Source organism: Xyrauchen texanus, chromosome 50 (genome assembly GCF_025860055.1).
Source record: "Xyrauchen texanus isolate HMW12.3.18 chromosome 50, RBS_HiC_50CHRs, whole genome shotgun sequence".
NCBI classification, from domain to species: domain Eukaryota; kingdom Metazoa; phylum Chordata; class Actinopteri; order Cypriniformes; family Catostomidae; genus Xyrauchen; species Xyrauchen texanus.
Genome location: NC_068325.1, coordinates 2,911,692 through 2,928,101, shown reverse-complemented (window position 1 = coordinate 2,928,101; position 16,410 = coordinate 2,911,692). Strand labels below are relative to the sequence as shown.

At 41.5% G+C, this 16,410-nt stretch overlaps 1 protein-coding gene across 1 annotated transcript; it reads right to left on the bottom strand.

Moving 5' to 3' along the window:
• Nucleotides 1–402: 402 nt before the first annotated feature.
• Nucleotides 403–15,748, bottom strand: hykk.2 (hydroxylysine kinase, tandem duplicate 2). The gene is made up of 5 exons (XM_052124043.1): nucleotides 15,626–15,748; nucleotides 8,567–8,872; nucleotides 4,111–4,253; nucleotides 3,808–3,988; nucleotides 403–2,644 (listed from the first exon to the last, which is right to left on the bottom strand). The coding sequence occupies exons 2-5, from the start codon at nucleotides 8,868–8,870 to the stop codon at nucleotides 2,214–2,216; spliced, it is 1,059 nt and encodes a 352-aa protein (XP_051980003.1). The 5' UTR covers nucleotides 8,871–8,872; nucleotides 15,626–15,748; the 3' UTR covers nucleotides 403–2,213.
• Between the last annotated feature and the right edge of the window lie 662 nt (nucleotides 15,749–16,410).

The following is a 16,410-nucleotide window of genomic DNA, read 5'->3' as shown; positions in this document are numbered from 1 at the left end:
GCAGGCCGTAATGCACTGTGTGTTGAGATACATTCCTCCCATAACCACCATTAAAATGACTTGGGCCACAGTAGACCTTCTGTCAGTTTTGAGAAAGATTGGATAGCCTTTGTTGCCCTCGCACATCGATGATACTTGGGCACCAACACCCTTTTGCCGGTTCGTGGTTTTACTCGACCTCTGGTAGATAGTCACCACTGCTGACTGGGAGCACCCCCCCAAGCCTTGCCATTTCAGAGATGCTCTGACCCAGTCGTCAGGCCATAACAATTTGGCCTTTGTCAAAGTCGCTTAGGTCTTTACTCCTGCATTCAACACATTCACTACGAGAACTGATTGTTCACTTATGACAGCAAAGAAAGAACAACGTTGTTAAACAATTTAATTTATGTTTAACAGGTTTCACACTAAAGGCCATACCGTAGGACATAATAGTATTGACTCCAAGATTAACTTTTGATTTACATTTTACTTTAAATGCCAAGGAAATACTAAAAGGGTCAATATTTAATAATAGATCATATAAACATTTCTGATTAAAAAACAGATAGTGGCTACATTCTTTGTATCTTCATTATGTCCATTCCTCTGCCACACAATGTTTCTTCTGGCAACTAACACATTTAAGCAATTTTACTTGTTTGCTTAAGCTAACAACACACAATTATAATCTTTCATGTCTTTATTGAACACATCCCACTAACATTCAGTGTTGTGTAAAAAGTAAGTGAACCCTTGGAGTAAATATCTTTCATTGTTCCTTTGATAATGGCAAGTGGTCCAGGCCACGAAGCAGCACCAAATCATAATGGTCCCTCCACCATAGGAATGAAATTTTCATGTTGGCATGCGGTGCCCTTTTTACGTCAAATGTAGTGCGCAGTGTTCTTCCCAAACAATACAACCTTAGTTTCATCAGTCCACAAAACATTTTTGCCTGGGTAACTCAGCGAGTAAAGACACTGACTACCACCCCTGGAGTTGTGAGTTCAAATCCAGTGACCCAGCTAGGTCTTCTAAGCAACCAAATTGGCCCGGTTGCTAGGGAGAGTCACATGAGGTAACCTCCTTGTGGTCACTATAATATGGTTTTCGCTCTTGGTGGGGCACATGGCGAGTTGTGTGTGGATGCCGCGCAGAATAGCGTGAAGCCTCCATACGTGCAATGACAGCAGTAATGCGCTCAACAAGCCACGAGATAAGATGAGGGTCTCAGGTGCGGAGGTAATTGAGATTTGTCCTCCGCCACCCGGATTGAGGCAAGTCACTACACCACCATGAGGATTTAAGAGTGCACTGGGAATTTTTCACAAAAAAACTTGTTGTGGAGTGTCAAGGTGGTCTTTGGCAAACTTCAGGTGCACAGCAATGTTTTTGTTGGAAAGCAGGGGCTTCCTTTGTTATTTCCCGCTATTGACACCATGCCTGTTTAATGTTTTCTGTATAGTAAACTCACAGAGATTTTAACCATTTCCAATTAATTCTTCAAATATTTAGCTGTCCCTCTAGGGTTCTTCTTTTACCTCATTGAGCATTCTGTGTGCTCTTTAAATATTCCTTGCTGGACGGCCACTTCTAGGGAGAGTAGCCACAGTAATAAATCATCTCCATTTATAGACAATTTGTCTAACTGTGGACAGATAGATATCTAAGGTCTTCAAGATAACTATAACCCTTTCCAGCTTTATGCAAAGCAACAATTCTTGATCATAGGTTTTGTTGACATAATTAGACTAGGGGTTCACATACTTTTTCTAACCTAAACTGTGAATGTTTGAATGATGTGTTAAATATGTACAAGTACAGTACAATAATTTGTGTGTTATTAGTTCAAACAGATTGTTTGTTCATTTTTAAAACTTAGATGAAGATCAAACCAGATTTAAAGACACATTTTTTCATAAATGCAGATAAATCAACATATTTTTCTTGCCACTGTATGTGATATAGGAATATATACAAATTATTCCTCTATGCCATCTGCTCACATTAGTTCTGAGATCAAAAGCAAACAGACATCAAGAGAACATGGAATAGACATCAGTGTTAAACAAACTGTTTGGTTTAAAATCAACAGTTTTCTACAAACGTCACCATTTCTGTAATTGGAACAACATGTGAGAAAACAACAACAGGAATTTTATTTTTGGGAGGACTATTCCTGTATTGCAAGACATAATAGTATATTCCCCAATGCAGCGATCAGTCATGGTCTATAACTGTGCAACACTCTGGAACCATATTCTTTCCACTTCCTCTTTACCCAACTCCCAAAGACGACACAGGTGGTGCACACCTGTCTTCGCCGTCGTCATCAGGTATTCTGTGTTTTCTGGTTGCTGAATAACCGCATGTCGAGCCAGAACCAGTGACTGGCAGAACCGACCCAAAACCAGCAAATAGAGTGCATCTTTTTCTGCATCGTTAAGAGGAAAAACACTTTCCCATCCCGCCACCACTGGCCTTCCAACATCTATAGGATTGGAATTTTCAATCATCATGTACATGATTGCGATGGCCAGCTCAAATATTAAATACCCACAACTCATGTCTCCAAAGTCAAGAATCCCTGAGATCTTGTACCTTGAAGGTCCAATGGGTTCCACCAAGAGATTGTGGTCATTCAGGTCTCCATGGTTAATGCCTGCAACAGGGAAGTAACATTTGAATTGACTTTGGGGTGTGTAACCTGACTTGGAATGTGTAAATCAGTGGTTCTCAACTGATGGGTCACAGGCCTGTTCTATTAGGGTCATGAAAAGCAATGCTAAATGCTTATAACACAATATTTTAATTGAACACATTTTGGGCTGCCGCCTGCAAATAAAGCTCACCATTCACACATACGGTGGACTAATTGAACATTTGCAAAACAATTATTTTGGTTCTGTTCACTATACCTCACTTTGAAACGTCTTATGTATTTCATTCCACTAGATGGCAGCAAGCACTAGAAAAAACTGATTTTCTCTTTCACATTCAAACACAATATACAGCTACACATCCCCTTGTAGTTACACTGTTAACTTTATCCCTAACCCCAAAACTTAACTATAACCCCTAACCTTACTCCTAAACCTACCCTTACCTCATGTTGCAGAACATGTAGTTACACAATAAATACATAGTCTTGTATGTATTTAATGTAAGTACATAGTAGTTAAGGCCACCAAATATAAAGTCTGACCATAAAATATATAGTGAGAATGAGAGCTTTCAGTTGATATATGATTTGTCCATTTAGGTTCTATGTGAAAGATTTTTTTCTCATATAAATATTTGTACCCCATTACCTCTAGGGTGTGCTAATTTGCAACGTGAATGTTTGAGGCCTTATTTTGTTATTGTAAGTATCATACATGCAGAGGTTATGGTTATCTCTGAAAAGGTGATATTCTAAGCTTTCAAATGATTCCTCATATAACTGACATATGTATACGGGGAGTCTAAGGTGTTAGACATATTTCTGCAAACTGTTGTGCACATTTATTATTTATTTGCTTAATTTAACAGATGAAAATAAATAAAGCAGTAAATGTACACATTCTGCACTTTCATCCATACCACAACCATAAAGGCACTTCATATTTAATAAAAAAAAATATATATATATATATATATATATATATATATATATATATATATATATATATATATATACACATTATTACATGCAATGTTCCTCATTTGTAAATCACTTTGGACAAAGGCATCTGCTAACTGACTAAGTGAAAATATAAATGTACATTTTTCAACTAAGTAATACCAGTTGAGAACCACTGCTGTAAACCAAAAAAATATTCTTACACTTGCGAAAAAGTGTTAGTTTTGGCACAACTTGGGCCTGATACTGCTCCATAACACCTTTAACAATCTTTTGCACAGGATCCCCGTCCATCACATGAATATATTGATTTAAGAGAGGAATGCTGCCAAGATTCCACCTGAAATTCTCTCTCTGGAGGGCACTGATGTTTGGATGCTCCATCTTTAAAAAATGTAAAATAGAATACAAATGCAAAAAGATGGCATAATAAAAGGATATTTGTGAAGAAAAAAAGAGCAGAGGCCAGTAAAGGCTTGATAATAAGATTAAAGTAAAGATTTTACTTGAAGTAACACTTTATCCAATGTGGCTGCCATTTTCCCAACCTCATACAAGATCTCGGGACTGCTGGTTATTTTGGCTATTGTAGTGCCAGGCAGGTAGGTGAGCAAGCGGACCAAATATTTCTGCATGCCATAACCACAATCTGTTATGGCACAAAAAACATTTAATTATCTCAGATGTGTTAATTAACATTGGATTTGCAATGTAATTCCATTAAATTCTCCCCATCTATCCTTTTATAGCATTAATATATCATCATTTACTCACCGAATTGACTTTTTCTTTTTCGTGGAACACAAAAGGACAAATTTCCAAGAATGTCCTGGCTACTCTTTTCCATACAATGGAATGAATGGGGATGGATGCTGTTGAGCTTCAAAAATGACAAAAAGCACCTGTCACGAACCCCGCTCCTCTGCCCCATCCCCGCTTCGTCACACACACACACTCCCTCGACCTCACTCCCTCGCTCCGCCCCCTCAAGCTTTTCACACTCTTTTTGCTCGCTCGAGCCCTCACGCCCACTTTGCTCCTACTCGCTCACATGCTCGTAGGCAATCTCCCTTCCTCGAGTCCCTTACGCGTTTCCAATCCCCCAGAACATTATGACCACCTGCACTCGCGTCATCTGCACTCCTGCACATTAGTTTCACCTGCACTCGTCTTATCACCTGTCATGGTTTACACCTGCACTCGCCCCTATATATATCACTACCCTTTCGTCTCACGGTTGTTGGTTATTGTATTTAGTTTCCCGTGTCTTTGCCCCCGCTAGTCTCATCTAGTTTTGATTCCCTCTTGAACTCCCCTTGATTACCCCCTTAGCTTGCCAGCTCCTCGTTCCCCTAGTACCCCTGACTACTCCCTTTGTAAGTTTACCCGCCTCTCGATCCTGTTTACCCCGGCTTTCACCCTCGCTCCCCTCGACTACTCTCCCGGATTTGCCCCCTTTACTCTCTTTGATTCCCCGGCTTTTGACCCTACGCTACCCTGACCATTCTCCCTCTGGATTTTCCGTGCTGTACTTTTGTTTGCCTGCAAATAAACGCAGTTTTGATATACATTGTGACTGTCTCATCTTGTGTGTGTGTGTGTGCGGGTTACAGAATAACCAACCTCACCATAGACAGTCACAATGTATCACGCGGAGGATTCGCGCAGCTCACTAGAGCGGAGATACACGTCACATTCAGCGCGAGGAGCTACTGTTTGGACACTTGACCAAGCGCTCGCGGCCCAGGGGCAGCAGGTATGTGCTATGTCTGATTCATTTCACCCTGTTTCACCTGTGTCTGCCCCTGAGCCCGTTGATGCTCTCCATGCATCCGCGAGCGCCGTATGCTCTCCATCCCCGGAGAGGTTTTATGGCTCTTCTGACGCTAACCAAGGGTTTTTCATGCAAGGCAGCGGTTGTGTAACTCATAACCCCGCCCTTGACATTATGGAGCCAGCAGCCCGACTCTTGGTTTTGCGTCAGGGGAGTCAACCCTTGGAGGCTTATGTGGTTGATTTTTGTGCCCTGGCCAACCAGGTGAATTTTGATGAGGTGGCTCTGAAAGACATTTTTCAATTTGGACTGAATGAGCCAGCCTCATCATTCATGCCTGGTGGTCGCTGCTCTCTCAACCTGGCTCAGTTTATTGAACTCGCCCTACTGTGCGCTGGTTCCTCGTTTACTGTGGGGGAGGCAGACACTGAACCAGCGCTCCATACCACGGTCCCCGTCTTGAAGCCTACCACGGCCCCCGTCTTGAAGCCTACCACGGCCCCCGTCCCGAAGCCTTACACGGCCCTAGTCCCAAAGCCTTACACGGCCCCAGTCCCGAGGCCTGTCACGGCCCCAGTCTCGAAGCCTGTCACGGCCCTCGTCCCGAAGCCTGTCACGGCCCCCGTCCCGAAGCCTGTCACGGCCCCAGTACCGAAGCCTGACACGGCCCCAGTCCCGAGGCCTGTCACGGCCCCAGTCCCGAAGCCTGTCACGGCCCCAGTCTCGAAGCCTGGCACGGCCAGCAAGTCAACGCCCATGCCTGCCACGGCCAACGAGCCAGCGCCCATGCCCGCACGGCCAACGAGCCAGCGCCCATGCCCGCCACGGCAAACGAGCCAGCGCCCATGCCCGCCACGGCCAACGAGCCAGCGCCCATGCCCGCCACGGCCGGCGAGCCAGCGCCCATGTCTGCCACGGTCGGCGAGCCAGCGCCTGTAGCCTCGACCGCCCCAGAGCCAGCGCCTGTAGCCTCGACCGTCCCCATGGCCACGTCCCCTGTTGGCTGAAGACGTAAGAGAAGGAAGAGGGCCCCTTCTCCCCAGTCTCGTCTTGTGCTCAAGACCGCAGAGGTTCCCTCAGAGTCTTCCACGGCTTTGCCGGGTTCTGCTCCGCCCCCAGAGTCTTCCACGGCTCTGCCGGGTTCTGCTCCGCCCCCAGAGTCTTCCACGGCTCTGCCGGGTTCTGCTCCACCCCCAAAGTCATCCACGGCTCTGCCGGGTTCTGCTCTGCCCCCAGAGTCTTCCACGGCTCTGCCAGCCTCTGCTCGCCCCTCAGAGCCCTCACGGCCTCCGCCTCATGAGCCTCCCAAGGCCTCTTCCCTCAAGGTCCTGTGGCCTCTTCCCTGGCCTCCTGACCCTGTTCCTGTCCGGTGGTCACCTTCCAGACCCCCGGACCCAGTCCTTGTCCTCCAGTCGCCTTCCAGACCCCCTGATCCAGCCTCTGCCCTATGGCTGCCCCCTAGATCTCCCGACCACCCGCCTGTCCGCTATGTTCCCCCTGATCTTGCCTTGAAACTGCCCATTGACCCCATGGACTGTCTCATTTCCCTCTGTGCCCCTTGGACTGCCCTCAATTTTGTTTGTGTGTTTTGTGGGTTGTCTGTTCAGGGGTTTTTTTTGTTTGTTGGGATCATCCTGCCGTCAGGAGCCGTCCTATTCAGAGGGGGGAGTACTGTCACGAACCCCGCTCCTCTGCCCCATTCCCGCTTCGTCGCACACACACACTCCCTCGACCTCACTCCCTCGCCCCCTCAAGCTTTTCACGCTCTTTTTGCTCGCTCGAGCCCTCATGCCCACTTTGCTCCTACTCGCTCACATGCTCGTAGGCAATCTCCCTTCCTCGAGTCCCTCACGCGTTTCCAATCCCCCAGAACATTATGACCACCTGCACTCGCGTCATCTGCACTCCTGCACATTAGTTTCACCTGCACTCGTCTCATCACCTGTCATCGTTTACACCTGCACTCGCCCCTATATATATCACTACCCTTTCGTCTCACGGTTGTTGGTTATTGTATTTAGTTTCCCATGTCTTTGCCCCCGCTAGTCTCGTCTAGTTTTGATTCCCTCTTGAACTCCTCTTGATTACCCCCTTAGCTTGCCAGCTCCTCGTTCCCCTAGTACCCCTGACTACTCCCTTTGTAAGTTTACCCGCCTCTCGATCCTGTTTACCCCGGCTTTCACCCTCGCTCCCCTCGACTACTCTCCCGGATTTGCCCCCTTTACTCTCTTTGATTCCCCGGCTTTTGACCCTACGCTACCCTGACCATTCTCCTTCTGGATTTTCCGTGCTGTACTTTTGTTTGCCTGCAAATAAACGCAGTTTTGATATACATTGTGACTGTCTCATCTTGTGTGTGTGTGTGCGGGTTACAGCACCATAAAAGGAGTTTAAACAATGCTACATTCCAAGTCTTCTGAAGTTATATGATAACTTTGTGAAGAACCAAATTAAATCAAAGTTATTGTTCACTGAAAATGTTTCCATATTCTGCCGTAGCTATCAAAAATCTTTTTGCGTTAGGGTTGTCGATTTAATGCATTCATTTAGTGCAAATAATTAATAAAAAATAATGCCCCCTGACACAAACGTAAAATTCCATAATAAAAGTGTTTATTTTTCTACATGTAAATTAGTGTTTTTACAAGCCACGTCAGTAGGGGGCAGTCAGCGCACCTCAACAAACCTCACAAGCAGCGCAGCCACAGAATGACAGTGGCCCACACAGGATGCGTTCTTGACAGCTGAATGAAGCACAACAGAATGCAGGAATCTCAAGATGCGATTTTTATTCAGCTACTTCTAACTTTACACCACTTCTTAAAAACGCAGTGTTTATGATGCTGAAAATCAGTGAGACAGGACAAATTGACGAACTCAATTGCAAACTGGATTGCTGTCATCTGTTGGCTTGTTATATGATAAAATAAACAATATATTGACTTCTACTTTTTCAGTTGGAAAGAATACATTTAAATTATTTTGGTGCTTTTTTCGGAGCTCAACAGCCCCCTTTACAATTCACTTTCATTGTATGGAATGGAGCAGCAGGAGTAAATTCTGCTAAACTCTCTTTTTGTGCTCCACACAAGTCATTCCAGTTTGGGTTCACATGAGGGTCAGTAAATTATAACAGAATTTTCAGCTGTGCAGTTCTGGTGAGTTAAAATATACATGTTTCCTCTTACCAATTTCTTCCAAACTCAAGAGTTGGCCATTCAGGTTGGGTAAAGCGGTCTGGGCTGGAAGTCCTCTCTGGTGTAAGAAGTTCATAGCGTGAGTTTGCAGTTCTAGAAGAGTGAAATTTTGACTATCTACAGAGTTCATAACCTTCAGAACGTACTCGCCACCTTCACTAGAGGCCACATAAATGTTCTGATCATCATAACTGGGCAATGGATGAATGGTGGATGTAGTTAAACCAAAGAGTTGTTTCACTATCTCTGTAACTTGGTCATGGCTGAGATTTGGCTTTGATTCTTTCGTTGACATGACTGAGAAGGAAAAAACAGAAGACCATGGTTACTACAATATTACTATAGTAAATCTGTGGTTAATTTTCATAAGGGCTGACAACATTAATTTATTGTAATATACACTAACAAACTATTTTATGTGGAATTTATTTTTATTAAGGGATAGTTCATCCAAAAATCTAAATGCCATCCCAGATGTGTATGACTTTCTTTCTTTTGCAGAACACAAAGATTTTTGGAATATCTCAACTCTGTAGGTCCATACAATGCAAGTGAATGGTGACCAAAATTTGAAGCCCTAAAAAGCACATGAAGGCAGCAAATAAGTAATCCATAAGACTCCAGTGATTTAATTCATGTCTTCTGAAGCAATCTAATCAGTTTTGGGTGAGAACAGACCAAAATATTAAACCAAAAATGTGACTGTACATCTTGCAATAGAACGCAAAACAGTCTGGAAGTAAAAGTCACTTTAATTTATCCCATAGACTAATTGATTTTCAACATTTACAAATAAACTACCGTGAGCTACAAGATTGTTCCTCGATTGTATAAGCTCCCGCTGAAGCAATCCGGCTGCATTATCTCAACTTCATTGTTTAAAAATCATGTTTGATAGCGGAATTCATGATAAACATCTACATTATCCATATTACAGCAGAGAAAGATCCACCAATCAGAGAACAGATGCCAACGAAACCCACAAATGTGCCTCGGAGTGACTGCCTACTCTCATGGCGTCCTGTCCATGACGTAATCGAGACAGTCACCCATCACCCATAAACTACGCAATGTTTGTGATTCACATCGGAGCTGGTTGGTTTGGTTCATGGCTCACGACTCTTTTATAAGGGAGTTTATTAAAAGTCTATGGAAGAAATTAATGGGAAAAATACTTCCAGAACCCAGATGGCTGAAAAAATGTGCGGGCACTGTTGCGCTCTATTGCAGTCTCTACACTGATCAGCCACAACATTATAACCACTGACAGGTGAAGTGAACAACATTGATTATATCGTTACAATGGCACCTGTCAAAGGGTTGGGATATATTAGCAAGTGAACAGTCAGTTCTTGAAATTCATGTATTGGAAGCAGGAAAAATGGGCAAGCGTAAGGATCTGAGTGACTTTGACAAGGGCCAAATTATGATGGCTAGACAACTGGGTCAGAGCATCTCCAAAACAGCAGGTCTTGTGGGGTGTTCCCAGTATGCAGTGGTAAGTACCTACCAAAAGTATTTCAAGGAAGGGCAACCGGTGAACTGGTGACAGGGTCATGGGCGCACAAGGCTCATTGATTCATGTGGGGAGGGAAGGCAAGCCCGTCTGGTCTGATCCCACAGAAGAGCTTGTGGCAGCGGGGGCGTGGTCAAGCACCCGTCCGGAAGAGAAAGCGGTAAGGGCACTTGCACCTGAGCTAAATTATGTCTAACATCTGTCTCTAATTTCAGTGAGCACGGGGAGAGCAGCATAAAAAGCAGCCACAGAACCTCCAGGGGAGAGAGAGTCAGGGACAAAGAAAAGCTGTTCTGAAAATGATTATTGACTGTAAAGCTGTTTATTGACTGTGAAGCTGAAAAGCTATTGTGATTGTGAAGCTGTAAGGGCTAAAAGTTTATTCATTAAAAGTCTTACCACTGAAGTGGAAGCCCTGTTTCCTGTGTCGTCCTTCGCTCCGTGGAGAGGTGTGTTACAGAGTTGCTGTAGCACAAATTGCTGAAAAACGTTATGCTGACCATGATATGAAAGGTGTCAGAACACACAGTGCATCGCAGCTTGCTGCGTATGAGGCTGCGTAGTCCAGACCAGTCAGAGTGCCCATGCTGGCCCCGTCCGATGCCGAAAGCGTCTACAATGGGCATGTGAGCGTTAGAACTGGACCATGGAGCAATGGAAGAAGGTGACTTGGTCTGATGAATCACATTTTCTTTTATATCATGTGGATGGAAGGGTGCATGTGCATCGTTTAGAGGGGGAAAGACTGTAGACGAGTATTTTTGTTAATGTTTGGCTGCGTGCATCGGATAATTACCCACGATCAGCATTTTTTCACTGTGAGCGTATTATATGCCTGAAAAGACTGTTGTGTGAATGAAAACCTCATCTGCACCTAATCAGTAGATGTGGCTGCATGCATGGGATGATCGCATTTAGATATTGTGGTACTTTTGTGACAATTTGTGACAGTTTGTTACATAAAATAAACATTAAGCACTTGAAAAGACTCTTTGAGTAGTTTGTTTGACGAATGACAACCGCTACTAATGTAAACAAATGGCAGCACACATCAGAGGAAGATGATGTTTGATGTATTGACTGTGAGTACAAGAGCTGTAAACTTTTTTACTGTGGTACTTTGGTTATTATACATGTGTGATGGTTCATTATATAAGGGTTAAAGAATCTGCTGCTAACATCTTTGTGCCAGATATAGTTGTGCCACAGGACACCTTCAGGAGGTCTAGTGGAGTCCATGCCTTGATGGTCAGAGCTGTTTTGCCGGCACAAGTGAGACCTACACGATATTAAGACAGGTTGTTTTAATGTTGTAGCTGATCGCTGTATGCACAGTCATGATTTCAAGCTCAATTACACTTCCTAGTGCTTAATGCATGCACATAGCAGTAGATGGCGCTAGGATGTGTATTCAAGTAAAATATACTTGAAATCATGATCCACAAGAGACTGCTTATGTCAAGATTTATAGTGAAAAAGGAGATATATTTTGGTCTGTTCTCAAACAAAACTGATTGGATCGCTTCAGAAAACAATGATTAAACCACTTGTGTTTTACAGATTACATTTAAGCTGCCTTTGTGTGCTTTTTGGAGCTTAAAAATTTGTCAACATTCACTTGCATTGTATGGACCTACAGAGCTGAAATATTCTTCTAAAAATCTTTGTATTCTGCAGAAGAAAGAGAATCATCTGAAATGGCCAGATTCGGACCGCAAAGCCCTGCAGAGGATAGTGAGGACAGCTGAGAAGATCATCGGGGTCTCTCTTCCTTCCATCAAAGACATTTACATAAAACGCTGCTTTCGCAAAGCAACCAGCATTGTGGACGACCCCACACACCCCTCACACAAACTCTTTACCCTCCTGCCGTCTGGCAAGAGGTACCGAAGCATTCGTGCCCTCACGGCCAGACTGTGTAACAGCTTCTTCCCCCAAGCCATCAGACTCCTCAATACTCAAAGACTGGACGGACGGACGGACGCACGCACGCACGCAACACACACACGCCAGAGTTGCACTTTAATTCATTGTCACTTTATACCTGGCTGCTACCTCAATAACTCCTATGTGCATAGAACACCATCTCATAGTATGCTATGTTTACATTTTAGAAACGTTTTGCACTACTGTGTACTGGTCGGCGCTGCACTGTCTCACACTGTGCCTATTGTCCAGTTTCTTTTAGTAATTTCTTGTACTGTCCCGTAATTTTTGCACGTTTGCACGTGCACTTTATATAGCTATATAGGTATATATAGGTATTTTATATAGGTATTTTATTTAGTTGTGTAGTCTCATGTGGTTCTGGGTTTGTCCTATGTTGTTTTATGTAGCACCATGGTCCTGGAGGAACGTTGTCTCGTTTCTGTACTAACTGTATATGGTTGAATGACAATAAAACCACTTGACTTTGCATGAGGGCCAGTAATAGATGAGAGAATTTTCCTTTTTGGGTGAACAAACCCTTTAAGGCTGCGCGAGAAATCAAAACTCACATTTGTATTTACTAGGTTTTTAAAATATAAGAATTTATTGATTGTTTTACATTTCTTTTATGTAGGCTGATGAACATCAACATAACAGATACTCTGTCTTTAACATTTCAATGAGTGTTGTTTGTGCAGTATATTTTATAAAAGAATAAGCATAGCATTATAGTGCTCTTATTTAGAAATTATTGCTGGGTTATCACACACACACTTTCTCCCTCTCTTGTAACCATTTTCAAAATCAACTTGTATGTTAAATGTTCATTAAGCCGCCTTACAGTTAAAAGAGCTAATCGCCTTCTGGATGCAGACATCACCTGTCAATCAACTTTAGAACGCGAATGTGCATTAGCTATACTAGCATGGAAAATAGCGTGTGTTTTTTTGTGTAATATGTAGTAAAGAATCACAATTAATGATTCCATATTGTCAGATTTTACTACTGTTTTAAAATATGTTCTTTGATCGTAATATTGACAAACCGTTTTTGAAATTTTGTTCTTTCTCCATTCAAGTAGATAGGAGCTGCACTTTCATGACTGAAAATAGCGTACCGAGAGTGTTCCAAAGATGGCCGACAGTGGACTAATTTGCTAGAAAGCCTGTGGTGGCATTCATGAAAGTCTCAAGCTTCTCGTTGAATGAATTCCTTTATGAAGGTAAAATTGTGCCTAAAAGAGTTGTGAAAGCATAAATCACATTTCAAGTGTAAAAATAATTTGCATGCATTTTGTAAAGGTATAAAGCAAATTGCTAACTTAAGAAAAAATATTAGCAATACTTTAACACTTTGCTTAAGTGTAATTCATGTGTTGTGAATCTGTAATTGCATATTAACACAAAGTAAATTTGGTGTGTATTCTTCTGTCTTCCTTTTTTCTTCTTACACTGCCTAAACATGGCCAAAAACATTGCAAACCAAAAAAATGTAACTACTGCAAATGTGTAAATAACTTGTGTTTGTGGCATAAATATTTTCCAGAAATAATCCGATATACACGGTTTTGTCTTCCTATTGTTGCAATGACACATTTGGTAGGGATGGGTGGATCGATCCTAAAAGTATCGATACTTCTGATACTGATGCTGTATAAAAAATATCGATACTCACACAAAAATATTGATTCTAAAAAATTTATTTTTTATATAGGGACAGTCATAAGCTTCAAAGTGAAATAAAACGGATTAGGCTATATTAGGAGGATGGGAACTGTTTCGTCTTCCACTCATCTTAACATTCATGAACGCTGAAAGACACAAGCAGACAAGTGCTTGTTACGTCACAATACTCATTCAAACAAGAGGGATCAGTGCCTTGTAGAGGTAATGATAGAAAATCAGAGAAATAGCTTCCGGTGTGTAGTCTAGAGCATATATATACGTTGTATGCCCACCTGAAATAACTGAAGATACGTGTGGCCGCCAGAACAACAAACTTTTGACCTGGAACTTTTTCAATCTAATAACGCGATGCAACAGCACCGTTGAGTGAATTGTGTTTTATTATTATAATTTTTTTAAATGTACAGAGATTCTCTCTCTAAATGCACACAGAGATGCACTGGCAATACAGACAGTCAGACTAATCTGATCCACCAATCAGAATGTTCATTTCAGACGGGCTTGGGGATTTGCTAACCAATCATATTTTCCTTTTCAGTAAGGGGCGGGACATTTCCAGCATCTGACACACAAGCATCCCTGGAGAAACTATCATTTGCACTTTATATTTATTTCCCTGCTAAACGTAAATATATACATGTACATTTAAATGTAACTTATGCAATTAAACTTTATGAAAATACTGCATGTTATTGCACCCCTAATTGCTGTCCATGGTGTCTTTTTCTCGTGATATCAAATAAGTTATATTTATATTTCTAAGTAGGAAAAAAAATTCACTCTACACAGAAAAGCACATAATAAATAAACGTTTTATGTAGGCTATAAATGGTAATATAAGTTAACCTGTTAACGTGAACATTACTACATTCATATTAATGCTTAACAGTTTATTGTTTATTATGAAATAGTTTATTAGTTACAATAATAATAAAGTATAAACAATTTGCATAGTAAATAACAATAATGACACCTTTTTATTTAAATACCCAATTATATTAGCAGTGTACTCTACACCATGCCAGCAAGAAACTTACATTCTTACACATTTTACATGAACTATATAAATGTAAATACATTTTAGTGATCGGGTGAATGCGTTTTTTATAAATTCACAGTATGCCCACCTCTTCAGACAGGACTACACCACTGCTTCTGGAGTAACGTCACGCTAAAATAACAACAAATATAAAGGTGACATTTCTTATTTTTAGAATTGTGTATAATTGTTGTTAATAAGTAATAAATATATATATATATATATATATATATATATATATATATATATATATATATATATATATATATATATATTAATAAAATATTAATATTTTGTAGTAACCATTGTTAATTGTGTGGTAACTATGGTTTACAATATAATTTTCTGTTTAGGCAAAAAAAAAAAAGAATGACTTGAATAATGACTAAAAATATTATTTTTATAAAAACATTATCGACGATATTGGACTTTAAATTATTGGTATCGGATCGAAAAGAAAAATAAGTGGTATAGCCCATCCGTAACGTTTGACAAGAATCTCTCGCTGAAAAGAGTTTGGAAAACGCGAGGGGGAAGGCGGGTCTTTCTAGAATTAGGTTTTCCTTGACCAGTTTACTCTGACCTGATTGGTTTAATAACGTGACAGACAGCTTATTCTTCATATGGCTCGGCGTCGTTTCTCTGGGTATATATATATCTCCTCTCTTAAATATTGAACTTTTTATTCAGTTTGATTTGCTTTCACAAATCTTACTCTGCGCATGCAATTCATGTAGGCACTTTTCATATTCAGTTTTATCTGAAATCGCATTCAACAGCGCGACCTGTCTGTATCGTACAAAGAGACTACAGTAAATGAAGTAAAATCCGTGAGAGCGACAAAATATCGGATTGGGAATAAGAGCTAACATCTTTCATACCTGCGTTAGGAATGTTGCTGAACTAGTCGAAAGGAGTTTTGAAGCTAGTGCAGGACGTGCAGCCGCTGAACTGTTGCTAACTAGTAGTTTCATTGACGTCACCGCGTCTCATTTGCATTTTCATAGTGTCCGCCCTTTACATGTGTTTGAATAAAGTTCAATGTACAGAGTTGTGTAACCGTGCGTTCAGACCAGAGGCGGCGAGAGCGTCAAATATGACGTTAAAAGTTGGACAAAACAGCGCAAGCGCATAAACACAGCGCGCAAGTGAATTTCAACAGTGAGCACCACGACACAGCTCGCACATAAAATTTAAACCTGCAGAACTTGCAAATCACAAACTCGAGCACAAAAAATATGATTGTGCACACAAATGAACAAGTCCCACACGCGCGAGTTATTTTCTCACAAGTCGGTTTTGATACTCAGGGGCGGGGTCACTGATCTATATATATATATATATATATATATATATATATATATATATATATATATATATATATATATATATATATATATATATACCGACACTAAAGGATTAGTGGGCGGGGCCCAATCCTTTCTGTTAACAAATGCTATTGGCTGCTGACCAAATACTGTATTGATTGGCTGCATCTCTTCGAATCTCTCGTGATTGGCTGTTGTTGGACGAGAACAGACAGAAAGCGGGAACATTTTTTTTTTTTTTTACAAGAAAAAACATACAAAACTCTCTTAGTGGAGAAATAAGAAATATACATCAATTGGAACAATACAATTATTGTCAGTGTAAATTAAAGAAAAGC